We start from the raw sequence: 27,751 nt of genomic DNA, 5'->3' as shown, positions 1-27,751 counted from the left end.
ACTGGAAAAGGTCAGTTTTCATTCCAATCCCCAAAAAAGGCAATGCCAAAGAATGCTCATACTACCGCACAATTGCACTCATCTCACATGCTAGTAAAGTAATGCTCAAAATTCTCCAAGCTAGGCTTCAGCAATACGTGAAGCACGAACTTACAGATGTTCAAGCTGGTTTTAGAAAAGTCAGAGGAACCAGAGATCAAATTGCCAACATCCACTGGATTATGGAAAAAGCAAGAGAGTTCCAGAAAAAACATCTAGTTCTGCTTTATTGACTATGCCAAAGCCTTTGACTGTGTGGACCACAATCAACTGTGGAAAATTCTGAAAGAGATGGGAATATCAGACCACCTGACTTGCCTCTTGAGAAACCTGTATGCAGGTCAGGAAGCAACAGTCAGAACTGGACATGGAACAACAGACTGGTTCCAAATAGGAAAAGAAGTACGTTAAGGCTATATATTGTCACCCTGCTTATTTAACTTATATGCAGAGTACATCATGAGAAATGCTGGGCTGGAGGAAGCACAAGCTGGAATCAAGATTGCCGGGAGAAATATCAATAACCTCAGATATGCAGATGACACCACCCTTATGGCAGAAAGTGAAGAGGAACTCAAAAGCCTCTTGATGAAAGTGAAAAAGGACAGTGAAAAAGTTGGCTTAAAGTTCAACATTCAGAAAACAAAGATCATGGCATCTTGTCCCATTTCTTCATGGGAAATAGATTGGGAAAACAGTGGAAACAGTGTCAGACTTTATTTTTCTGGGCTCCAAAATCACTGCAGATGGTGACTGCAGCCATAAAATTAAAAGACACTTACTTCTTGGAAGGAAAGTTATGACCAACCTAGATAGCATATTCAAAAGCAGAGACATTATTTTGCCAACACAGTCTGTCTAGTCAAGGCTATGGTTTTTCCAGTGGTCATGTATGGATGTGAGAGTTGGACTGTGAAGAAAGCTGAGCACCGAAGAATTGATGCTTTTTGAACTGTGGTGCTGGAGAAGACTCTTGAGAGTCCCTTGGACTGCAAGGAGATCAAACCAGTCCATCCTAAAGGAGATCAGTCCTGGGATTTCTTGGAAGGAATGATGCTAAAGCTGAAACTCCAGTACTTTGGTCACCTCATGCGAAGAGTTGACTCATTGGAAAAGACTCTGATGCTGGGAGGGATTGGGGGCAGGAGGAGAAGGGGACGACAGAGGATGAGACGGCTGGACGGCATCACTGACTCAATGAACATGAATTGGGGTGAACTCCGGGAGTTGGTGATGGACAGGGAGGCCTAGTGTGCTTCAGTTCTTGGGGTCCCAAAGAGTTGGACACGACTGAGCGACTGAACTGAATTGAGGGTGCACAAGAATGGGCCTTGGGCCTGGAATACTTCCTTACAAAAAAATAAAGAACATCACTTCCTGTACTGAACTTGTCACCTTTTTTGGGAATATCTTTGCCTGCTTCAGGCTCAATGTGTGCTCCTTTTTGTTCTGCTTAAGCTTGGGTGGCATTATGGCATGTGGCCAACCCCACCACTATTGTTCCCTGCGGGAAGACGACAGAGCCCTCCTACTGCAGCATAAGAGAAGGTCGCAGAGGCCACCTGCCCAGCATGGCTTCAAGCACAGTGGGCCAGGCAAGCCCAGCCAAGAGCAGCCGACTCCACTCCACCCCGCAGATACATGAGAAATAATACATAATACTTGTAAGCCACTGAATCTTGCAATGGTTGGTTAGGTAAAAAGAGCTAACTGATACTAAGTCATTTATACAATACTGTGTTCTGTGGTAAATACCTCTCTACTGAGAGACTATAGCATACATGAAATATAATTGTATAAATTTTGCTCTCAAATAATTTTTAAATTTTGTTCTTATGTAAATTTGATATGAATTAAACTTCACGTTTGTAGTCAGTCATTTTTATATCACTTTAGTCACTTGAGATAAACCCAAGTGATATGAAATAATACTGATAGCATCATGTTTAACATCCCACCTCTCTATTACCAGGCAGGCAATAACTGTCATAAAACTATCATTAGCTCTTATTGTCATAAAAGTTTCAATATGTTAATGTTAATTAAACATTTTCATCTGATTCTTAATCTTCCTTGTGGTCAATAGAGACCACATTATTTGTGAACTAATCAAATTTAAGTGCTGATTATTCTAATTCTAGATTTTGATGAAGCCTAAAAGACATTGTTGCTGCTACTGCTAAGTCGCTTCAGTCGTGTCCGACTCTGCGTGATCCCATAGACAGCCTCCTACCAGGCTCCTCTGTCCCTGGGATTCTCCAGGCAAGAACACTGGAGTGGGTTGCCATTTCCTTCTCCAATGCATGAAAGTGAAAAGTGAAAGTGAAGTCGCTCAGTCGTGTCCGACCCTCGGTGACCCCATGGACTGCAGCCCACCAGGCTCCTCCGTCCATGGGATTTTCCAGGCAAGGGAGTGGGTTGCCATTGCCTTCTCCCTAAAAGACATTATGAACCAGTAAATCCTTATCTGCAAAATATCCAAGATACCAAAGGTGGTAAAACAAAGGTGATTTTCACTGAAAATAATTTATTTCCTTGGGAAAGCTGCAACTATTTCCTTCTACATGCGATAGATACAATACCAAGAAAATAATTTTGATAATTTGGGGACATAGAGAAAGGAAGATGATACACAAGATATAGTGTTTTTCATCATAAAAAGTATATACAATATTCCTACATTAAATAATATATACTTGTGTACATACACACACATAAGCATGGATGGATGGACAAGTGGAAGTGGGGAAGGGAGGCTAGGATGTATAAAGTGGCAAAAGATCCTTACCTTCACTCCAGTAACCAAAACAAGTTTGGTAAACAAAAAACCATTAAAAAAAAAATATCCATCAGAGATCTGAGGATGCAAAAAGACCTATACAAACTAAATTCCACTAGTAAATGAGCCCTTCAGAGGAAAGGAGAGACCCATGGCTGTTTTATTTCTAGCAGGTTAGAAGGGAGACAAAAAATTGGCTGTGGTTGGGGGTAAGGTGAAATCAGCCTATTTTTTACCAGTTGCATGCAGGCTGAAAGGATGGATCAGAATTCAGAGAAACCCCACTACAAAGCAAGCTTCTTACTACCTGCCAAGTTTTTCCCATGGTTTTCACCAAGTGCTTGGGGTAGTGCTCTGAACGTAGAGGGTGGAGCAGAGAAGTGGAGAGAAATTCATCTAAGGTACTCTGGGATTTCATGTGATGGAGGTTACTGGTGTCCAGGAGAACAGGGAGACCTTTCTAAGGGAGTCCAAGCCTTCAGAGTGTAGAGCATCCTTCCTCAGTAGGCGTGGGCCAGTCATCAGAGAAAAAAGTTCTTCAGAGATAAAGAAAGCCAGTGGCAGGACTGAGAATGGAAATCCCCTAGTGGCCCAAAGACCTGACACCTAGGTTATAAAGCAGAGAGACGTCTGTCAGTTTGCAAAGGCATGCTTCTGCTGATCTGTTAAATCTGCTGGTGGTCAGAACTCAATCCCTGCTGAGGGAAAAGATCTGACCTTACCCTCAAAAGATTAGTAACAAACTGAATCATATTGAAGCTGCAAAAAAGCATGACCCCAGCCCAACCACAGACTGACTCAACCCCCACACCCTCACCAGCCTGAAAGAAGGGACATGCTCTTTTCTGAAGGCAAAGGCTATTTACTTCAGGCTTTACTGTTCTTAACACACAATGTGTGGTAGGTAACCCAAAAATTACAGGCAAAGAAGCAAGAAAGTCAGTCAAAAGTCAATAAAAGCAAATGCAGAGGTGACCCAGATGGATAACTATTTTTTATGTAATTGATGAATATTCTTTAATCACCAGCAGCATATCCTTCACAGGATATATTTAATAAACTGGTAAATAATACTAGTATTCAATGAGAAGTATAGAAAGTTTATATTTTTTATTTTCTTTTTATAAAAGCATACTAAAATTCTGAGTATTTATTCCACTCCAGATACTAACTTAAGATACTGGAGCTGCAAAATAAAACATAGCTCATCTAGCACCTCATGGAACTCACAGGCTACTGGGAAAGACAGATCTGTAAAGAACCATAATCCAATCTAAGAAATGCTATCATAGAAGGGTAAAAAGAGTATTATGGAAAGCACAGAATATGAAGTTGGAAGAGTTACAGATAGCTTCAGAGAGAAAGACACCTAAACTCAGTGTTTTAGAATGAGTGGGATTTCACAGATGGATATGAAAGGGTACAGCAGTAAAAGGATGAGGAAGGACATGAAAGAATAAAAGTATGCGGTAGTTTTCAGATCCAAGAAATAATTCAATGGTTTTAGACTCAGGTTTTAGACAGGGCTGAGAAATATGTTGGGAGAAAGGAAAGGAGGAAGGAAGGAGATGTGATTAAACAAGTAACCAGAGCCAGAATGAAGCAACCTTTAATACTACATCAAAGATTAGGGAAAGCTTTTAAGCAGGGAAATAATAAAATATATTAATATTTGTGACAAATATTTCTAGGACTTATACTACTACATTATAATTATTTATAAATTAGCCTCTGACTATGAACAGGGTAAGAAAAGGTGATAGGGACTGATCAAAGACTAAGGGAAATATGATTTGATGGATGAGATTAAGAAAATTATCTGATCTTTTTCCTGCAATTGTGATTTTTATTACAAAAATTATTAATACCATCGTTATATTTATCAATAACAAAGCTTATTAATATGGCAATTCTAGTTTATTTCCTCACAAAGATATGGGCTCCCTTGGTGGCTCAGACGGTAAAGAATCTGCCTACAATGCAGAAGACCTGGGTTCATTCCCTAGGTGGAAGATTAGGGAATGTCTATCCACTCCAGTATTCTTGCCTGCAGAATTCCAAGGACAGAGGAGCCTGGAAGGCTATAGTCCATGGGATCACAAAGAATCAGACATGACTGAGTGACTAATACTAACAAGGAGATATACATAAAAGTTATTTTTATAATTCCCAAGTATTAAGTTTATTACGAGAACAATGCATAATTTCATTCTGACTTAGAAAACTTAGAAAGAGAAGTGTATCAGTTAGAAATGTGTTAGATTATAAGTAACCTTGAAAAACAGAGGCTTAAACAAGAACGAGGATTATTTACCCTTTCAAGTCTAAGGACAGGCAATTCAGGAAGGTTAGTGGCTCAATAAAGCCATCAGAGACTCAGGTATCTTCTCCATTTTTCCACTGTGCCATCTTCAGTATGTAGTTTTTGCATTCATTCTCCTAAGAAAGCTATTGTACTTTCATGTGTTGAATTTATATTTTAGGCAGAAAACAAGGAAAAAGCAAAGTGCCAAAGATGCAAGTTAGCTAAGCCTGTACCTTTTAAAAGCCTGTACCTTTTAAAATGCTACCAAGTAAATTCTACCGGCATGTCATTTGTGATTATTAGCCATAATGTGGCCAGCTTTAGCTAAAAGGGAGTCTAGGAAGGTGAGTCTACTTAGCTAGGGTCATGGCTATCCTGATCAAAATTCTATTAAAAAAAGAGAAAGATGGATACGGGTAAGCAACAAGCACAGTGTGGCAGAGAACGTAACATAAAATCTTGACCAGCTTTTCTGTTAGGTTGCAATCCAACAACTAAGAGACATAAGCTACTGGACACCCTTGTGTGCCTTTGCTACTGCTGCTGCTGCTGCTAAGTCGCTTCAGTCGTGTTCGACACTGTGCGACCCCCATAGATGGCAGCCCACCAGGCTCCCCTGTCCCTGGGATTCCCCAGGCAAGAACACTGGAGTGGGTTGCCATTTCCTTCTCCAGTGCACGAAAGTGAAAAGTGAAAGTGAAGTCGCTCAGTCGTGTCTGACTCTTTGCGACCCATGGACTGCAGCCTACCAGGCTCCTCCATCCATGAGATTTCCCAGGCAACAGTACTGGAGTGGGGTGCCATTGCCTTCTCCTCTTTGGTAAGCAGTTCACGTGTGTTATTAATGTGGGTTTAGGTACATGTCATCTACTTGAAAGAATGTTGCCAGCATAATATAATTTGAAGAATAAACTCAAGACACAGAGAGCAATTTTGGAAGTTTACCTAAGTTCATTACATACAAAAAGGCTCCTAGATTTATTACAAACGGCTGGCATTTTATCTGTTGCATTTATCAACACCAGTGAAAGTATGCACACTTGTTACAACTCCAAGTAGCAGAAGAACAAACACCTGCACAAATTCAATATTCTAGATGCTTACCAGGAAAGGCAGGGCAAACCAGATGCTACTTCCCTTCTTGCCCAAATATTTTCCAAATATTAAGCTATTTTTGTTACTGCAAAGAGGTAACAAAATTCACAGAACTAAGCATTTAACAATTGGCTACTATATTTATGACAGATGGCTACATTTACAATTACTAACAGTCATACTACTGTTTGAATATGAAAACCAAAAAACCTACATAAATTACATGCTCAGTTGCCTTACTTCTAATTTAACTTAAGGGAACAAGAATTAATTTGATCTAACTATTTTCAATATTTGCCAACAGGATTAACTCAATGACGTATGGAAGGATAATACTGTATTCACCATCTTCCACTTCTTACCACTAAACAATGTATCAGCTTGCTTTTCTACTAAAATTGCATAAAATAGATAGGACAGCTAATTTAAACAGTTGTTTGCACATTCAATATTTATAACCTGAATCTTGCATGACTGACTGAAAGCAGTGAGTTAGAAGGTTTAGCTCAGCTCCTGCCTGGAGTGATGGATGGCCTCGAAGAATTTCTTGTTCACTGACCAGATCAATCACATAACAGAATTAAAAAAAAAAAATCAGCCTTAAACTAGATTCCCAACATTTCCATCTGTATGCAAGTGTTACAGGAAGAAATATATCATAAAACACAATGTGAAACTACTTAAAAATAACAAAAATCCACCAAAAATGCTGTAGAATGCAAATACAGAAGACAAGGCAACTGAATGACAGTCTACATTTTAACTGAATATTAATTCAAACTTTGTTACATAAACAAACATGTTACATATAACCCAAAAGGTACTATAATTTATAATGATATCTTGAAACAGCTCAGACTCGTAAGTAAAAGGGTTTGATAAACCGAAAGAGCTGCAATTTTGAAAGTATTTAGAGTTAATTTTATTTAATTAAACTAAAAGGTCGTGTTGTGGCAATTATTATATACTGTGCCATTTTTAATTATTCCAATGGCTGTCCCGAAAAATGAATGTTAAAGAGTAAACAAAAAACTGATGGTTCAACTTAGAGTAATTCATTCATTAATGGTTAACTCCCAAACACCTACAGTGATGAGGGAATGAGCTGTACTGTGTACGGACCATGGCTAGCAAGGCCCTCCTCAGTGTGTGCTACAACAGGTTTGACTGGTTTGTGAGAGGCTCCTGTAAGCTTCTTTCCCAGCTCTGCATTCAGTAATGTCAACTTGGTAGCTTGAAAGTGGTCATAGTAGGAGTATATTTGTACTACAGATATTTTGTTGTTGTTCAGTCACTCAGTCGTGTCTGACTCTTTGTGACCACATGGACTGCAGCACACCAGACTTTCCCTTCCTTCACTAACTCTCAGAGTTTGCTCAGACTCATGTCCATCGAGTCAATGATGCCATCCAATCATTTCATTCTCTGCTGTCCCCTTCTCCTCCTGCCCTCAATCTTTTCCAGCATCCAGAGATTAGCAAACTCTAAACACCAGAGCTTCTGAACACCCTACCTCCACCCTAGAGGTAAATAGTAAATATCTGGCATAACAGGACAGTGAGAGCTCATTCCTAGGTTCGGGGTCGGGGAGTAGGCTAGGAGGCTAAGGGAGCTGAGAATTGAAGGGCATAAAGTTTAGGTCTTGAGGAACATGTGAAAAATAGGCAGACTCAGGCCTCAGATAATCCTCAAGGTGCCCTGGGTGTTAGAACTATAGAAATGCCATTTATCACCTTCTATGGCTTTCAGGCATTAGCCTTCTCTTCTTGAGTAAGTTTAACCCCATTAGGAGTAGAAGTGAGAGGAGGAAGAGGAAGAACAGGAGGAGAATGAGGACCAGGAAGAAGGAAAAAAATGAGAAAGAAACATGAAAAGAAAAAAAGAAGTAGAAGGCAAGGAACAAGAATAAAGAAAGATGGAGAGAAAAGAGGCAAGGAGAAGTAAAAGAAGGGAAAGAGGAAGGATGAGGAAGAGGAAGAGGAAACAGAAATGGAGGGAAAGAAAGAAAAAAGAGGAGGAAGAAAGGAAAACAGCAGGAGTAGAAAGGAGGGAGAGCTGGGAGGTGGAGGAGGAAGAGGAGATACTCATGCTTCATGTGCATAGGCAGAAAAATGTCCAAAAAATGCCACCACATGGAGGTCTCTTGGGGATAACCTGAAGCAATGGAGGCTGCAGAACTGGAGACAGTAACCTTTGTGCTACAGGAGTCTGTTTTACTCTTCAGGGGCCAGAGACTAGGTTTCTCTTTTGCAGCAACAAGCAAATGTTCACCACGATTCTATATGCAACCAGCACCACTGTGCCCAGCTAGGAGGAGATGCCGGAAAAAGGACAGACCCCAGTTTGTGGCCATCTTTTGGGGGGCAGTGGTTTTCAAACTTCAAGTACCTCAAGCATCACCTGGAGGATTGCTGGGTTGTGCCCCCAGCTTCTATTTCAGTATTTCAGGGCTGGAACCCAGGAATCTGTAGGTCTAATAAACTCCCAGATTGTTGATGCTGCTGATGTAAAACTGTTATTTAGTAAAACTAAAAAAAAAAAAAACCCTGGAAAGGATTACAACCCCTATCCTAAAGTCTTATTAGTCAGCATCTTGGCAAGAATTCAAATCAGAGAAATACAGGCTAATAATGAGGGGCAGGAGTCCTGAGAGGGAAGCAGAAAGGCATCACAGGGCCATTTTCAGCTGGCTGTAGCATATATACATGTTTCTTCAGAAGCCAACTCTGCAGTCTCTTTCTGAATCAGCCCCTGAAATCTTCTCCATGCCCTCAGGGATAGGTCTTCCAAAGCCATTTTTACACCAATGAGCACAACTGAACTGAATAGGAGAGAATGCTTGACTCACACTAACACAATCATATTCTCTCTCTATGTATTTGAAATTGCCTGGTTAGACTGGAAATGAAGCAGAAACACAGGAAAAGCCAAGATGAAAAAGACAGTGAGTGCTTAAGGTTTTTAGTGTTGGGTGCCATGCCAAGATCCTTACTGCTCTTGGACTTTGGATGACACCCCACATACCTGGCATTTGACGCCTCCACTACTATATGTTAATTCACTCAAGTTGGTTTGGTTAACTGAAATGAGTCCAAATGAATCTAAAGCCCCTCTCCGTGACTGTTAACAACTTAACTACTAAACTAAGCCCATGTATTCTCTGGAACTCGGGATACGCATTGTGGAGTGTGATACATTAAGCTTCCTTAGTAGCCTATGCCAGGGTTCTACCACCAAGCTGGTGAGAAAACACATAAATAACAACAATAAAACCCCCTAATACTCATTTCTTTTTGCCGGGCATTGAGAAAGTTTTATGCATACATCTTTCTTACCATTTTCTAAATTTAAAGCAACACAGTCATTACTATTTGTTACTAGGAATATCACTTGGTATTCTTTATGTCAAAAGTTAACAGAATACCAACCCAAGCTAGCTCACTTAATAAATGGAATTTAATAGCTCACATAATTGGAAACCACAAATGTAGGGTAGGCTTCAATGGTGACTGATTTAACAGCTCAAAACAGTCATCAATGAACCAACTTCTATTTCTCTCTTCCTGCCACCTGGATCAACTTTATCCTCATGGTCACATCATGGGTGCTAGGTGGAAATGGTGCTCCCAGGCCAGCATTCTAAACAAGGCTCTGATTGGGCCAGAGAATGTTGGGTTCATCTCCTAAAAGAATAATTGTAGCAAAACTGATGGAACGTGCTAAATGACCTACCAACCAGAGCCCATATATTCCTTTCTCTAGGGGATCTTCCCAACCCAGGGATTGCATCTGGGTCTCCTGCATTGCAAGCAGACTCTCTACTCTCAAATAATTTGGGGGGAATCTGTGTATGTACACATATATGCTCCCACTTTTATGTATATACACAAAGAAAAAAGTAAAGCAAATGTGGCAGAGTATTAATAATTGGTGATTTTGGGTAAAGGGTATAATATGCAGTTCTTTGTACAACTTTGCTTTACATTTGAGATTATTTCAAAATAAATAGTTTTAAATATTTAAAAATTAATTTTAGATTTCATGTCTCTACAACTTTTCACAAAGCATGAGGCAATACTGCTTTGCACTACATACCACTTAATTTTCACAGGGCAAAAAAGTTGACAATAAATAACCAAGTTTTCTTTTAACTTGTTTAGTAGAACTTAGTTGCTTATTCTGGTAGAGGACAATATGTCTTGGTCAAACCCTGCTGCTTCCTTTTCTTCTGGACACAGAACCAGATACACTCTTCAGCTTCCAATACTGTTATGGGTTGTACATGAATTCTGGCAAGAGGAACATGACCTCATATACATGATTCTCTAGGCTCTTCCTTTGTCTGCTGACCAGATAGAGAGGATCTACTAGAAGACTCTGATGCCCTAGGGGGTGTAGGTCTCTGAATGACTGTTGAGGGGCAGAGCCCCTACTACTGACCTACACTGGACTGTGATATGAGTAAGAAATGAATGTGTTAAGTCACTGAGATTTGTGGATTCTTCTAGCAATAAGCCTATCTAACAAAGTTACGTAACTTATAAAATAGAATAACACAAGGGTGATGCTCCATGAAAATATGCTAACTAAAGATGTCATGTATTTGTTTTCATAAACACACTTTAGCACAGAAGTTCTCAAAGTGTGCTTAAGGGATCTTTGAGGGTCTCTAAGACTCTTTCAGGGGTTCTGTGAGGCCAAAACTATTTCAAGAGCAATACCAAGATGTTATTTGTCTCTTTCACTCTTACTCTCTCACAAGTATACTGCTTTCCAGAGGTGACATGATGTATTAGTATTATATCATAAGAAAGTGAATGCAGAAGCCAATATAAGAATGTTCCTGTCTTCTATCTAGCCAGACATTAAAGAGATTAGCAAAAGTATAAAATAATGCCATTGTTTTTTCTACTTTGCAAAATACAGATATTTTATGTTATAGCTATTTAGAGTTTCTTATGCTAACATGCAATGGCTTATTATTTTTAAATAATACATAGGTTTTAAATTTCTCAGTTTTAATTTCTAATACGGTAAATGCTGAGAGATATAATCCGTATAAACAAAAATTCTTTTGAGGTTTTCAATAATTTTTAAGGGTTTCCCTGGTGGCTCAGACGGTAAAAGCGTCTGTCTGCAATGGGGGAGACCCAGGTTCAATCCCTGGGTTGCAAACATCCCCTGGAGAAGGAAAGAATGTAAAGGTGTCCTGAGACCAAAAAAAAGTTTGAGATCCACTGTTTTACAACAAAGTGTGAATATCTCTAAGAGTTAGAATATTTTACATAAAATAAACCCATACTGTCAAAATAGGACAATGAGAGTTCCCAGAGCTCAGGGTCCAGGACATGGCAGGTGCTCAACATGTAATTGCTATATTCATAAACTGTACAACACTGATGAAATTCACATTTATGAGTGTTGTGATAATTGAATGAGATGACGGATGCTTGTGTTTGATTATACACTATCATTGTCCATAATTATTTACTCTTTTTCATGTAGGAGATATATAACCCCTGCTCTGCTGACTCTAGACACGGCCATATGACTTGCATTGGCCAATGGACATAAGTAGAAGTAACATGAGCCATACATATTTGAGCAGAAGCTTTAAATTAGATTGTGTGGTTCTGCTCAGGTTCCTGCATTTCTGCCTTTGCATCACGAACAGCATGTTCCAGACAGGAGCTGTTTGTTCAATCCATGCTCTGGAATAAGAAGACACCTAGTTGACCTCTAGCTTAAACAGAGCTGCAGCTCACCCGTAGCTCTAAGGCAACGTGAGATAGAAATATATGAAATTGGTATTAACCACCTTAGCAAACCTGGCAAATACAATATGAAACAAGCCTAACATATTGTAGATGTTCAATAAACCAAACCATTCTAATCAGTGCTACTGTTTAGCAAGAAAGGATTAAAGAAATGTGGCTTAGTCCTTGGGTGACTGCAATGAAGCTGAGCCTTTCCTGATTAACTAAGACAGTTTATACAGCACTATTTTAGTTCAGTTCAGTTCAGTTCAGTCATTCAGTCGTGTCCGACTCTTTGGGACCCCAAGAATTGCAGCACACCAGGCCTCCTTGTCCATCACCAGCTCTCCGAGTCTATCCAAACTCATGTACATCGAGTCGGTGATGCCATCCAGCCATCTCATCCTCTGTCATCCTCTTCTCCTCCTGCCCCCAATCCCTCCCAGGATCAGAGTCTTTTCCAATGAGTCAACTCTTCGCGTGAGGTGGCCAAAGTACTGGAGTTTCAGCTTTAGCATCAGTCCTTCCAAAGAACACCCAGGACTGATCTCCTTTAGGATGGACTGGTTGGATCTCCTTGCAGTCCAAGGGACTCTCAAGAGTATTCTCCAACACCACAGTTCAAAAGCATTAATTCCTCGGTGCTCAGCTTTCTTCACAGTCCAGCTCTCACATCCATACATGACCACTGGAAAAACCATAGCCTTGACTACATGGACCTGTGTTGGCAAAGTAATGTCTCTGCTTTTGAATATGCTATCTAGGTTGGTCATAACTTTCCTTCCACGGAGTAAGCGTCTTTTAATTTAATGGCTGCAATCACCATCTGCAGTGATTTTGGAGCCCAGAAAAATAAAGTCTGACACTGTTTCCACTGTTTCCCCATCTATTTCCCATGAAGTGATGGGACCAAATGCCATGATCTTCGTTTTCTGAACGTTGAGCTTTAAGCCAACTTTTTCACTCTCCTCTTTCACTTTCATCAAGAGGCTTTTGAGTTCCTCTTCACTTTCTGCCATAAGGGTGGTGTCATCTGCATATCTGAGGTTATTGATATTTCTCCAATCTTGATTCTAGCTTGTGCTTCTTCCAGCCCAGTGTTTCTCATGATGTACTCTGCATAGAAGTTAAATAAGCAGGGTGACAATATACAGCCTTGACATACCCTTTTTCCTATTTGGAACCAGTCTGTTGTTCCATGTCCAGTTTAAACTGTTGCTTCCTGACCTGCATATAGGTACTATTTAGATAACTTCAAAATTCCTGGTAAATGAAATATATCAGCTAGGACAATCATGGCATCAAAGCAGATTTGACTCTAATAAAAATTCTCACCACTATTCACTCCTAACTACCCCCAGAAGCACTCAGGAATACCTGTAGAGATAACTGGCAGGTGACTGTGGGAAAAAGGAGGTTCTAAAGTGACTACTAAGGGTCTATACTCAGTAGTTCGGTAGGTCTATCAGTCCATCTGCCTGCCCTACCCAGGCCCTTTTCTTAGGGAATGGGCTCTAGCTTACAGCCTCTGAAGATAAAAACAAAGATGAAACAGTTGGATGAAACCCAAAGATTGGTTAAGGACCAATCCTGATTGTTCTTTGAAACTTCTGAACTGGGAGATACACAGACTGAACTTGGTCTGCCGGTGATGAGTATTGGGATTATAGTGTCACAGAAGGATGTACTAGCAGCTCTATTTCCCCATGTGCACAATGACAAGCAATCAGAAAAGCTGGTTTATAGGATGAAAAAGAAGAATGACGCAAACTTACAAACAGAATGAGAGATGACAGAGTAGCTGCCAAAGAGAGAGAGAGAGACAGAAGCCACTGACAACTATCACCTCCCAAAAGGGCTGTATCAGCTTTTGCTGTTAGGTTCCATATTATCTCTCCATGTTTTTCCAAAACCTATATTTTTGCTTGACATAACTTAAATAGACCACTGTCCCAAACAATGAAATAATTCTTCTTATAAGTAGTTGTTTTGCTATTATTTGTTACAACCTTGCTAATCCTGACCCAAACATGGAATCTGACTTATTCCTGGTGATAAATTTTAGAGGGCAAGGTAGAAGGGGGAGGGGTAGAAATCTGAATTACATTAACAGAATTAATTTCCTGCAACTTAAGAGTCCAAAGTAATTGTAGAAACAATGTCACTTCTTAAAACTATCAGAAACCATGCTTATAAAATCACACTATATCTTGACCTTTTTCCAACATGAGCACTAAAAGGCAGCAATGATACTAAGAAAAGATGGCAGAGAGTCAGAAGTTGTGAATTTTACTGTTGGCTTTGACTCTAATTTCTAACATGGCTCAGACAGTAAAGAATCTGCCTGCAATGTAGGAGACTCGAGGTCGATCCCTCGGTCAGGAAGATCTCCTGGAGAAGGGAATGGCTACCCACTCCAGTATTCTTGCCTGGAGAATTCCATGGACAGAGGAGCCCGGTGGGCTACAGTCCATGGGGTTGCAAAGAGTCGGACACAACTTAGTGACTAACACGTTCACTTTGCCTCTAAAAACCTTGGATCCTGAGGAACATTCCTTTTTTGGGGGGGTCTCAGGTTTTTTTTCTATTAAAAACAGGGAGTTAGAATTGCTAATTATTAGAGAAAATGCAAGTCAAAATCACAGTGAGGTACCAGCTTCACACTGGTCAGAACAGCCATCATTATTAAGTCTACAGTAAATGCTAGAGAGAGTGTGGAGGAAAGGGAACCCTCCTACCCTGCTGGTGGGAATGTAAACTGGTGCAGCCACTATGGAAAATAGTATGGAGATTCCTCAAAAAAATAAAAATAGAACTGCCACATGATCCAGCAATTCCACTCCTGGACATATAACCAGACAAAACCATTACGTACTTTGAAAAGATACATGCACCCTGTGTTCACTGCAGCAATATTTACAATGCCAAGACATGAAAACAACCTAAAAGTCCAACAACAGATGAATGGATAAAGAAGACATGGTGCGCGCGCACACACACACAATAGAACACTACTCAGCTATAAAAAAGAATGAAATAATGCCATCTGCAGCAACATGCAAGGACCTAGAGATCATCATACCAAAAGAAGTAAGTCAGAAAGAGAAAAACAAATACATATAATGTCACTTATATAAGGAATCTAAAACAAGACACAAATGAACTTATCTATGAAAGAAACAGATTCACAGACATAGAGAACAGACTTGTGGTTTCCAACGGGTGGGGGAGAGATGGATTGGGAGTTTGAGATGAGCAATGCAACTATCATATATGTATAACTGAATCACTTTGCTGTACACCAAAAACTAACACAACAATGTAAATCAACTATATTCCAATAAAATAAATTTAGAAAAAATAAGGAACTTGGTAAGATCTGTAGATTCTCCATAATAACAGAAACTTGAGCCACTAAAATGTTTTACACTAAAACATCAATTTCTAAAATACAGTGATTTTACACTTTACAAATCCCTGTTTATGCTATATCAAGAGTCATATTTGGCTTTAAACAATGCTGAGATATTTTATTTCCCACCTTATAAATCAATATTTAACCTTAGAAAAAAATGGCATGGTAATATCTATGTGTATCAAACAGAACAGCTATTCTTATTTACTGCTAACAACCACAACAAATCCCCAACTATACATAGCACTGTCATTGTTTGAAACAGCTTATTGTAACAGCTTTTTAAGTATGAAATGGATAGAAAACGCAAGATCACTAGTCTCTTCCAATAAAAAAGGGCAGGCTATTGGTTTTAATTAAAGCTCTTTGGGAGTTCTATTATGGGCTTATAGTTTTCATCTATATGCCAAATGGGGTGTTCCTCAGCTTTAGTCCAGTCTTGAAAATATTTATTTGCATAACTTCTGCTCACGTAAACATGTTGAGAAAATTTAAAAGAATTTACTTCTCCTTCCCTAATTTCTCTCTCCTTTTTTCCTTCTTGAAATAGTTACCATCCTGCTAGGAGAGGTGTTTCTAGGAGAAACACACTTTACAGGTGGCAGGGTAAATAAAAGGCTCTAAAGAAAAACCTGCTTCCCCACCTCTTTTCAGAGATGAGTACCATGGAAATTTCACATGGACTGGAGACATGCCCAACTTGTCACAAAATGTTTCAGAAGAGAAATTTAAAAATTAAATATCCCTGCATTCATGTCTAAATCTAGAGATATAAAAGTATAAATTAATATTTATTGAACAATTACCACTTGGCACTATCCAGTTTAATTCTCATAATTACTCAATGCTGCTGCTGCTGCTGCTAAGTCATTTCAGTCGTGTCTGACTCTGTGTGACCCCATAGACGGCAGCCCACCAGGCTCCCCCGTCCCTGGGATTCTCCAGGCAAGAACACTGGAGTGGGTTGCCATTTCCTTCTCCAATGCATGAAAGGGAAAAGTCAAAGTGAAGTCGCTCAGTCGTGTCTGACTCTAGCAACCCCATGGACTGCAGCCCACCAGGCTCCTCTGTCCATGGGATTTTCCAGGCAAAAGTACAGGAGTGGGGTGCCATTGCCTTCTCCTAATTACTCAATAAATAGGTATAAATATAATCTTTGTACAGGTGAGGCTTTAACACATACACGAGTCTAGTAACTTGCCCAGGTCATCAAACTAATACACGGCATAGCCAGTGACTCTCAGGCCCATAATCGGATCCATCACAGGGCCTTTGACTTTTGCCCCAATAGTGGATAAGGCAATCATTTAACTGTATAGTGCTTTAACAAATGTATGGCCTTTTATGACGATTTTATAGAGGATTTTACAGAGGAATGACACTTCCAAATATTTATATATGTGCAATTTTTTCTTGCTAATATCTTATTTAGCATGCATGCATCAGAATGCATCCAGATTATCTACAGAGTACTATAAAATAATTTAGGAAATGAAAATGAACCAAACTAAGAACCAAGAGGATAAGAATTCTCAAAGAACATTTATTTAACAGATAAAGACTCTGGCATCTGATTTATATACTTATCACATGTGTTATCTAAAACTTCCATATAAAATCTATTTTAAGGCATGCAAATTTAATATATGATGAAAGTCAGTGTGCTAAGTATCTTAAAGTGTTCTCTTTACTAATGCATGTAACAAGATATACTGATTATGCAAGCACATTTAATTGGATATAATTAAAATAATGAGATTTAAATAGTGATGATTTTAAAAAGAAAAAGACAGAAGTTGGCATTAGCCACAAGATGCATTCAAAATGTTAATGAAACTTACAGTGTCATTAACATTTTAAGATATAATACTAGTAGTTTAAAAAAGAGCAACCAAAGTAGTTTGGTTTAAAGTAGTTTAAAAAAGACCATTTTTGACCAGTTCTAAACACAGCTTAGAGACATGAGTGACAAAAAAAGATTTAAACAAATAACTTAAGAGCTATTTAGCAACCACTATTTTCTTCAAAAAAAAGGCACCAAAACAACCAAAAAAGGAAGTAAACGTTCCACAGGAAGAGTTGTGCTTGGTACATGGACACAATCTCAAAAGCTCTCACCAATGTCATTCTGACCTGAAATTATCAAATTTAGGTATTCTCTCAACTCTGGTGCCTTTAAAGTGGTTGAAGAAGACCAGTGACGCGTGAAAAGAATAGGCCTGCAGCTGTGAGGCCATATTCCCTTTTCTTAAAGTTTCAAAAGAGTCTGCTGTCTCCAATATCACTGAAGAAGGGACAGTAGGAGTAAAATTCAATAGGGTAGAATAACCTGAAATTTCTATTACATTTCTTTTCTGAACTCTTTGTCTAGCTCACTAATAACAATACAGAAAAAGCGATGTAAGAGTAACTTTCATTAAATTATCCTGAGGCTAAAGCTTTTTTTTTTTTTTGTAGGATGAGTATGTTTCAATCTTCCATTTTACTGATACAGAAATTGAAAAGGAAGCTTTGAGATGCATTTGAACCTAAATCTCCCAGTATTCCTTAAGGGAAGAAAAAAAAAATCTAGTATCACCGATTAGCTCTGGCAATTGTAAGAAGAACATTCACATTACCATTTACTAAAGAGGAAACAGACAGAATTTAAGTGTCTAGCCCCAAAGCATAAAACTTGAGGATAGAGCAAAAGGACAAGACAAAAACTCTGGAATGGGCATCATAAATATTAGGCTGCATTGGATTCTTGGTTAAAAATCATTAAACTCTACTTAGACACAATTTTCAAATTCAGAAAACTGCAATGAAGACATTACAAAGGCTTAGCTAAAATTTCTAAGGACTACGGACACTTTTTTTTTTACATTTTTTTAACCATTTATCATTTATTTATTATTATTTTTTTTTACTTTACAATATTGTATTGGTTTTGCCATACATCAACATGAATTCACCACAGGTGTACACGTGTTCCCCATCCTGAATCCCCTTCCCAGCTCCCTCCCCATACCATCCCTCTGGGTCATCCCAGTGAACCAGCCCCAAACATCCTGTATCCTGCATCGAACCTGGACTGGCGATTCGTTTCTTAAATGATATTATACATGTTTCAATGCCATTCCCCAAATCATCCCACCCTCTCCCTCTCCCATAGAGTTCAAAAGACTGTTCTATATATCTGTCTCTTTTTTTCCCCTCTCCCACAGAGTTCAAAAGACTGTTCTATATATCTGTCTCTCTTTTGCTCTCTCGCATACAAGGTTATTGTTACCGCCTTTCTAAATTCCATATATATGCGTTAGTATACTGTATTGGTGTTTTTCTTTCTGGCTTTCTTCACTCTGTATAACAGGCTCCAGTTTCATCCACCTCATTAGAACTGATTCAAATGTATTCTTGTTAATGGCTGAGTAATACTCCATTGTGTATATGTACCACAACTTTCTTATCCATTCGTCTGCTGATGGACATCTAGGTTGCTTCCATGTCCTGGCTATCATAAACAGTGCTGCGATGAACATTGGGGTACACGTGTCTCTTTCAATTCTGGTTTCCTCAGTGTGTATGCCCAGCAGTGGGATTGCTGAGTCAATAAGGCACTTTTAAGGGTCTTTCTCTCTCTCTCTTTTTTTTAAGGAATCTACTTTATTAAATTCCAAATGGAAGCAGTACTCCAGATAGCTAAGGGCTCAACACATGAAAATTTCTGGCAATAATATTCCCTAGGATCTGCAAACTAAGAATCTCAACTTCCTCAAGATAGCATATGATGCTCCCACCAGCTTTCAAAGTGTTTTCATCCCATATATTGAAAAAACACTGGTGGAGCTGAGTGAAAATTTAAAAAGTAATGTCAATTCACCAGAGGCATTAACAGTACAAAATATCTCTCAGAATTCATCGAGATAATGACAAAATCAGGATAGACAAAGGAATTAATGCAGCTCAACAATATTTAGTAAAATGAATGCAATTCCTGTTCAAAATGTAATATTCCAAAATCATTTAGTGTGATTGGCATCATCAAATATAGTGAACCGGATTTCTATTTCAAGATGCAGTTGGTTCTCTTCCAATAACTCAGGTTCTTGGTGCTCCTCCTGTGCACCAGATGTCTGGCCCCAGGCTCTGAAACATCTAACAGCCCTCACAGGGGAGTGCCGGCTTCCCACTGCCATGATGAAATGTATGGAAAAGACCACAGAATGAAAAAATTCCTTAAAAATCTGTTGTTTATGAAATCATTTAACTTCAGGTCAAAGTGAGACACAGGTACACTAAAACACTTTGAAAATGAAAACTGCTACTGAGAAATAATCAAGTCAAAATGAGTGGTTTATCTGTAAAAAGCAAGAGAGGATATTTTCTTTTGTGGGTTTATAATGAAAGAGAGAAGTATGTGAGAATTCTGTTAGTTTAATGCTAAATATACTGTGTGCTAACACAGTAAACACACCGTTTACATGCAAAATACAACGTGCTTCGATAATTTCTCATCAGGTTATGAAGCTCTGAAGCCACCTTATCCACAGATACAGGATTTTTGAATAATATAATTTGTGTATGTTAAAGAAAAAAAAGAGGCCTAGTCATGAACCAAAGTAAAGAAACAATAAAAAAGAAGTGAAGTTGTTTCTTAGCTCTCATTTTGTGGGAAAAAAGTATAAGAAAGTATTATCTTATTTGAGATGTGAAATATTAAGTAAAAAATACCTGAGTAAAATTCTTCCTTTATTTTCAAGTATTTATCTCTTAAAAGGGTAATTATAGAAACACAAACAGCTGAGAATGAAAGACTCTAAATAAGATATACAAGTCTAAGCACTTTCATCTTGTTCTAAGATTCAAATTAAATATCCCTGCTACATATGTTTGTATGTATAGTGAGAAAGAAAATTTACAAATATGGAGGCATGGTATAGTGCTGCAGAGCACAGGTTCTAGATTTAGACTCTTAAGTTTGATTTCTGGCTCTAAGGTTATTGGTTTAAGTCAGTAACCTCTGGCAAATTCCTTAACCTTTCCGGGCTTCAGTTTCCTCAATGGTAAAATAGAGGCAATATTTATGGCTATTATTCAGGCTTATTTTGGAGATCGAATGAAAACAATTAAAATGCTTAGAACATGCCCAGTATATAATAGTTCAGTCCAGTATATAATAGCTCAGTAGTGTCCAACTCTTTGAGACCCCATGGACTGCAGCATGCCAGGCTTTCCTGTCCATCACCAACTCCCAGAGCTTGCTGAAATTCATGTCCATCAAGTCGGTGATGCCATCCAACCATCATATATAACATATGTGCTGGATATATTACATTTATAATATGTAATAAAACACCAGTATATAATAAGTGTTTAATAAACATTATCCATTATTAATTTATGTTAATTTTCTTGTTTAATTCTTTTGACAAACCTGTGAGGTAGGAATTATTACTCTCCTCCCACACCCGAGGCAAGCTTAGGAACTTGCCAAAAGTCCCACTGAGATAAAGCAGAATCTAACTCTGGATCTGTCTAGTTCCAAGCCAGTGCTCTTACTTTTACCTAACCCATCACACGTTCCCTATGCCTTGCTCTTGTACCACTGTAACATTACAAATATGTACTTTAATTGCTTTTTAAATGGTTTCTCACCCTCACTGCAGACTATATGAGGACAGAGACTGGGTCTTCTATACTCATTCCACTCCTGCCCACTCATACATATTTCAGAGCTTTTGGGTAAGACACTGTATTAGGTGCTAGAATATCACAGAACTCAAAGACCATCCAAAATGACAGATAATCAAATAAATATACAAACTGGTATAGTTGTAGTGAAGGAAAATGTCAAAGTGCTAGAAAACAATGTAAGATTTATTTCTCATTTATTTATATCTCATAAGACTTATTTTTCACATAGCTGACAACAGAGCAGTATGGGATGAGCAAGGAGAGGTAAGAAACCAGAGCATATAGGAACTTTAAGGATCTGGGAGCTTGTCCTTAGTACAGTGAAGATTCCAGCTGGTTTTTAGAATGATCACTTTAGTTGCAGTATAGAGATTAGATTGGAAAAGGATAAGAAAAGAATCTGGGAAATCCACTCAGATGCTCTATGTAGCAGGAGATCAGGGGAAATGTGATGGTGGCTTGGGACTAGGAGGGTAGTGAAGGCGGGAAGAAGTAGACAGATTCAAGGTAGAGTGACGTTCCCATGCCCATCACACCGAATGACAGTTAACAATAATTCAGTAATTTGTTGACTGACTAATCACAAGGGATTCCTCAAGCAGAGCTGTTGCTGGTTCTAAGGCATCCATTAACTCACAGATGTATGACCTTCTCCTGAGCAGTATAATCACCCAGTGGACATGAGATACATAGGAAGATGCTGAAGAAATGAGTATTAAATATACACACCATCTGGCAAGACTCTGCTTGTGAAAAACTCTTGATGTGTAAGTGTATCTTTGTGAAACAAAATGCCTCTCCCATTTTGACAATGAAAAATTTTAGAAGTCAAATATCTTTCTGCTATGTGACTTTCCAAGCTTGTTAGAGAAATATATTATTTAAAATGGCCTGGAGCTATGCTGCCAGAAACACAGTAACACCAAGGGTGCTGAAAGAAAGCCCTTTCATTTAAGGAAAATAAAAAGCTGTAGTTAGAAAGACAATCAAAACTCATTACTCTACCTTCTTTCTTGTAAAACATGGGCTCTGTCATTACTTTCTAAAATAGCAAAAATATTTTGACTGTCTATAAACAACAAATTCAAATGTAGAGTTAATACATTTTCTTATAATCTGGTAATTTCACAGGGTCAGGATAGAGAATGTTTTCCCCATTTTATTTAATAATTCTGACCTTTTGTCCCAGACATTTATTTTGCGAAAACTATAAAACTAAAACCATCTGGAAAATTTGTCCTTTATATATAAGAACAAGAAACTCTATGATTATAGTCAACCAAATTCAACATCTGACCATTAGTTCTATCACCCATGAAAGTATTTTCCCATCCTTCAAGTGCATTAATCACATGGTAACAAAGGGTCAGGCTTATTTATATCAACTGCTCTCTTGCTAGGACTAAGGTAAACCTAAGATACCTACTACTTTCTCTAATTAAAGCCCTAATTATTATTAACTTAGTTAAAACAATACATTGCCCAGGCCACAGTGATAAGCTCAAGTGTTTGGGGGCACAAATAAAGCATAATTTTGCTTAGGAAGAGAGTGCTCATCCGCAGAAGATTCTGTCCCGAGGTTCAGCCAAGTTTCCTGCACAACTGTGATCAAAAGGCTAACCACCAGCATCCCTACCAGTGCTTTTGAAGAATCTCAGTGTATAGGTGGTAGAGATTAGGAGAATAAGCGGGCTGGACTGTATTTCTATGCAAGGAACCTAACAACTTTAAAAATAAAATATAGTATGCTTACTTCTATTTGGTAGGAAACCACTTTCCTCTACACTGAATATAAAGCTTTATATGGTACACTGTACCTTTAGAACGTTTTTAGAGTCTTGAAAATGGTTTTTCTGCAGAACTAGAAAAAGATACATAAGAGCATCAAATGCTGCTTGGTCTTGTTACTATTAGAAGTAGTTTAAAGAATCTTGCTGACCATGGCAGATGATAAGAGAAAATCTTAGAAGTTAACTGAGATTTAAAGTTGAATAAAATAAAAACATAAATTGTTCCATCTATTCTTTATCATTCCAGAAAACAAAACTATGTGTCATTAGCTAAAATTCATATTTTATCAACACATGCATATACTATTAATATTTTAATTCTGTTGATGTATGGCAAAACCAATACAATATTGTAAAGTAAAAAAAAATAATAATAAAAAATTAAAAAAATATTTTAATTCACATAAAAAAGAAACTGATAACCTCAAATTTATATTAATCCCACTTAATTAAGAAAGCTCTTCCTTGCCCTTGGTCTGCACCAGTGTATCTAGTACAAAATTAACTTAATAGGAAAAGTCACTTATTTCAGCAGGGGAAATAAAAGACTAAAAATAAGACTTTGACCTTGGACAGCTATTAATTACAAGGAAAAATTAGAAAACATATACACTAAATATAATGTATAATTGAGTCCCTAAATAATATTCCATTCTGAGTACAGAAATTAAATGTTATTTTCATTCTCAGAATTACATCAGATAACAGCGCTCAACTGAGTAAAATTTGTATATTCTTACTTTTGCTAAACAACTTGTTCATAGCAAGGCCATTTAAAACAAATATATCCCAAGCCATCTATATGTAGACAGAAAAACTGAATATATCTCAACAAAAGTAAATAACATTAAGATACTCTACACAGAAAATCCTAAAGTGCTACCAGAAAACTACTAGACCTCATCAATGAATTTGGTAAAGCTTCAGGATACAAAAGTAATATACAGAAATCTCTTGCATTCCTATACAGTAACAATGAAAAATCAGAAACAGAAATTAAGGAAATAAACCCATTTACCACCATATCAAAAAGAATAAAGTACCTAGGAACAAACCTACCTAAGGAAACAAAAGACCTGTACTGTGAAAACTATGAAACACTGATGAAAGAAACTGAAGATGACACAGATAGAAAGATACACCATGTTTTGGGGTTGTGTGCTGTGCTCTGTAGTGTCACTCTTAGATTGCAAGAATCAATACTGTCAAGATAACCAAACTACCATGACAATCTACAGATTCAATGCAATTTCTATCAACTTACCAATGACATTTTTTTAACAGAACTAGAACAAAAAATTTAAAATTTGTATGCAAACAAAAAAGACCCCTCATAGCTAAAACAACTCTGAGAAAGAAAAATTGAGCTAGAGGAATCAGAATCCTTGACTTCAGACAATACTTCAAAGCTACAGTTATTAAAACAGTATGGCACTGGCACAAAAACAGAAATATAGATCAATGGAACAGGGTAGAAAGCTCAGAGAAAAACCTATGCATCTATTCTTAATGAATCTATGAAAAAGGCAAGAATATGGAGAAAAGACAGTCTCTTCAATAAGTGGTGCTGGGAAAACTTTACAGCTACATGTTAAAGAATAAAATTAGAACATTCTCCAACACCAGACACAAAAATAAACTCAAAATGGATCAAACACCTAAATGTAAGGCCTGACACTATAACACTCTTAGGAGAAAACATAGAGTAGAATACTCTGACAAAAATCACATCAATATCTTTTTGGATCCACCTCCTAGTATTATGAAAATAAAAACAAAAATAAACAAATGAGACCTAATTAAACTAAAAGCTTCTACACAGCAAAGGAAACCATAAACAAAATGAAAAGACAACCCAGAGAATGAGAGAATATGTTTGCAAAGTGACCAACTAGGGATTAATCTCCAAAATATGCAAACAGTTCATGCAACTCTATGTCAAAAAAACGAACAACTCAATTAAAAACTGGACAGAAGATCTAAACAGACATTTTTTCCAAAGAAGACATACAGATGGCCAAAAAGCACATGAAAAGATGCTCAATATCACTAGTTATCAGAGAAATGCAAATCAAAACTATAGTGAGATATCACCTCACATCAGTCAGAGCAGCCATCATCAAAAAGTCTACAAACAATAAACATTGGAGAGGGTGTGGAGAAAACAGAAACCTCCTACCTTTTCAAATCATAGGCTCTTCATTATTAAATTCAGGATCCTTTGATATTTTCTTAAACAGATGAAATCTGTTTTCTCCCCTTAGGGAAATGCCAGACTACAGTATATCCAGAAATACTATTAAATTAGTTTAATTACTTCATGTTGACTTGATAAGTCACTGCTCTTTAATGCAAAAACTGCCAGTTGTAATTAATGACTCTTAGCACTGCGTCAATTGATCAAATGTCTAATACACATAAAACACTGAAAGAAGTTCTATATATCTTACAGCAATTCAGTAGAGAAGTCTTGTCCCAGGGGTATGTAAATCTGAAGTACAAGAAACCTCTGGATCAGTCCAACTAAAATGAAAGGAGGAAAATATATGTTTGTATGTCCGAATCATTTATATGTACATATAAACAAAACAATCACATGCCATCAATAAGCTGAAGCTTCTATCATTTCAATAATATACACAACTGCAAGAACACTCTCCCGAGTTACAATCTCACTACAAAAGAAAAAAAATGATGCAATCAAATCCAACTCTAACAACAAATGTTGTCTTTTAAAGTCCCATCTGTGGGCTTGGTGAAATCTTTATGAAAATTTATAAAATAATACTTTTTTATTTACTGTTTTTATTAGGTTGCAAGAAAGTGTACACATTCAATAGACACATATAAAACTGAACTATAGGTTTTCTCATTAAGGCAGTCATAAAAGCATGTAGCAATTATTCTTATTCACTGACAATTTTAACTGTATTTAACAACTTAACGAAAAATAATAGATCAGAAAAACAGTTGATGAGCCATACCTAGTTCATATGGTTTTAAATGTGTCTAAAATGAGATGGATGGAGGAACATATTTTCAGTTAAATACCTTTTGTTAATTTAAAATATATTTAATTTAATGCTCACAAATTAAAAACTTATAGCTTTTATTCACCATCATCAGCTTCATCTGAATTAAAAATACCTGGAGAAAGACCTATGGCACTTTTGATAATTGAAGTCTACAACTGCTTCAAAAATCAGCTGACTTTGTATTACCTCTTCAGACCTATTCACTTAATTCTTTTCCTCTTAGCTTTTGAACTTTCACTTGATATCTCAATTATGATGCTTTTAATGAATGTTTTAGTATCACTTCCTCCTGAAACATGACTTCCAGGAATTTGTTTTTCCCTAATGTGGAATGTTGCTTAGGAAGTGGAGATGTCTTGATACAACTGTGAACCTCTCCTACAAATCTAATAGTACAAGCCAATACGTGGAGAAAACGCTTCAAGAAAGGTAACTGGTCTAACATGAATGCTGTTTTCTATTCATCCCAACTTAGTAGACTTAACAAATTTAAGTATTTTAAAGTAACAATTTTTATTTGGATAGTCTACATATAAAAATGCTCTGGTTTAGAATTCTTATGTTAAATTTTTACAACATTCCTGAAGAACTTAAATAGTTCCTATATTTTATTTCAAATCTAGTTTCTAATCAATAAACTTATTTGACCAAATGTGCTTAATATTTTAAAAATCAAACATACAAGGATAAATTTTACTTAAAATACTAAGCTGCAAAGAGTCATCAGTAGAGGTAATAGTCTCTGATCTTAGAAAATTCTCTAGGAATCAGGTTCTACCACATTTATGGGAACAGCCAACAAGACAACTAGAGCTCTGGACCACAAAACCAAAATGAAATACCCAGATGAGGCCAACTTAAATAAAACACCATTAATCAATCTCTCTCTTGTATTTTCCATTGATTGGCCCTACAGTATTTTTTCCACTGCAGAAAGGCCCCATAAAGAGAGCTGAGAGAGCACTGGGATAAATGAAATCTCTCTTTACAAAAGGTCCTAATTTATGTCACAGATCTCACTGAATCAGCAACTGTTCTCTTCAAACACAAAGAGCTACACACATAGGGCATTTCTGTATGAACATTTTTAGATATGAAAGATGCTTGCCCTCAAAAAAAATAAAGTGTTGTAATTCAACTCCCTCACATATAGAAGCCCTAGTTTCCAAAAGGCTTCACTTCTAAGATTAAAAGAAGTACGACAATACCATACGGTAATGATCTGATAAAGAAAAAAGCACTCTAATAACATTTGACAGACACTGATCCTGTCTGTCAGAAATGCTAAATAAACTCTATAGCAACATTTTTTCTTCCAGTGGCCGAGTAAATTTAAACTGACTCTTTGGCCAAGTAAATTTAAACTGACTCTTCATGTCTACATTATATTTAAAATCACTCTAAGCAATGCTGGAACTATTGTTAGTCAGAAAATGCCCATCAAGTACATAAAATTCATAAAAATTCACTTTTTTACTGAAATATGCAGGTTTCTGCAGTTTTATAACATGTTCTCTGCCCGAGACAAGAGCTACCTCTATTTTTAAGAGGTCAGATCCTTTCTTCTTTTGAATATTTTAAGACACATTTATTTAGTAAATAGATTTTTAAACAGTGGTTTTACAGTTGTTTCATTACAGCAAATTACAGTTGTATACCTCAACATACACTTTGCAAGTGTTACACTGTCCAAAGTGTTGGGACCAAACCACAGTACATTTTTTCTTCCAGTGGCCGAGTAAATTTAAACTGACACAGTACAGTTATCTTTTATAAGTAACTTGGTAACAGTAACCTGAAGGTACTTCCCGATTCTACTGGACTCCTGACACAGACAGGACACTAAAATGCACCTTAGCTG

The 27,751-nt window shown here is 37.4% G+C and overlaps 1 protein-coding gene across 50 annotated transcripts in view; it reads right to left on the bottom strand.

The window, feature by feature from the left end:
• CFAP20DC (CFAP20 domain containing) overlaps positions 1-27,751 on the bottom strand; it is a 266,072-nt gene that overhangs the window by 227,273 nt on the left and 11,048 nt on the right. For 29 of the 50 annotated variants that reach the window (XM_086367122.1, XM_086367120.1, XM_086367117.1 and 26 more), the window contains one exon: positions 25,306-25,378. The exons of the other annotated variants lie outside the window; for them this stretch is intronic. In XM_086367122.1, coding sequence (XP_086223248.1) covers positions 25,306-25,378 — 73 coding nt within the window. The remainder of the gene's footprint in view (positions 1-25,305; positions 25,379-27,751) is intronic. 50 annotated transcript variants of the gene reach the window in all.

Source organism: Bos grunniens, chromosome 22, assembly GCF_055505025.1.
Source record: "Bos grunniens cultivar Pamir isolate PY7600 chromosome 22, Bosgru_T2T1.0, whole genome shotgun sequence".
Taxonomy (NCBI): domain Eukaryota; kingdom Metazoa; phylum Chordata; class Mammalia; order Artiodactyla; family Bovidae; genus Bos; species Bos grunniens.
Note: the sequence above shows the minus strand (reverse complement) of the source record. Positions and strands in the feature narration are given on the sequence as shown.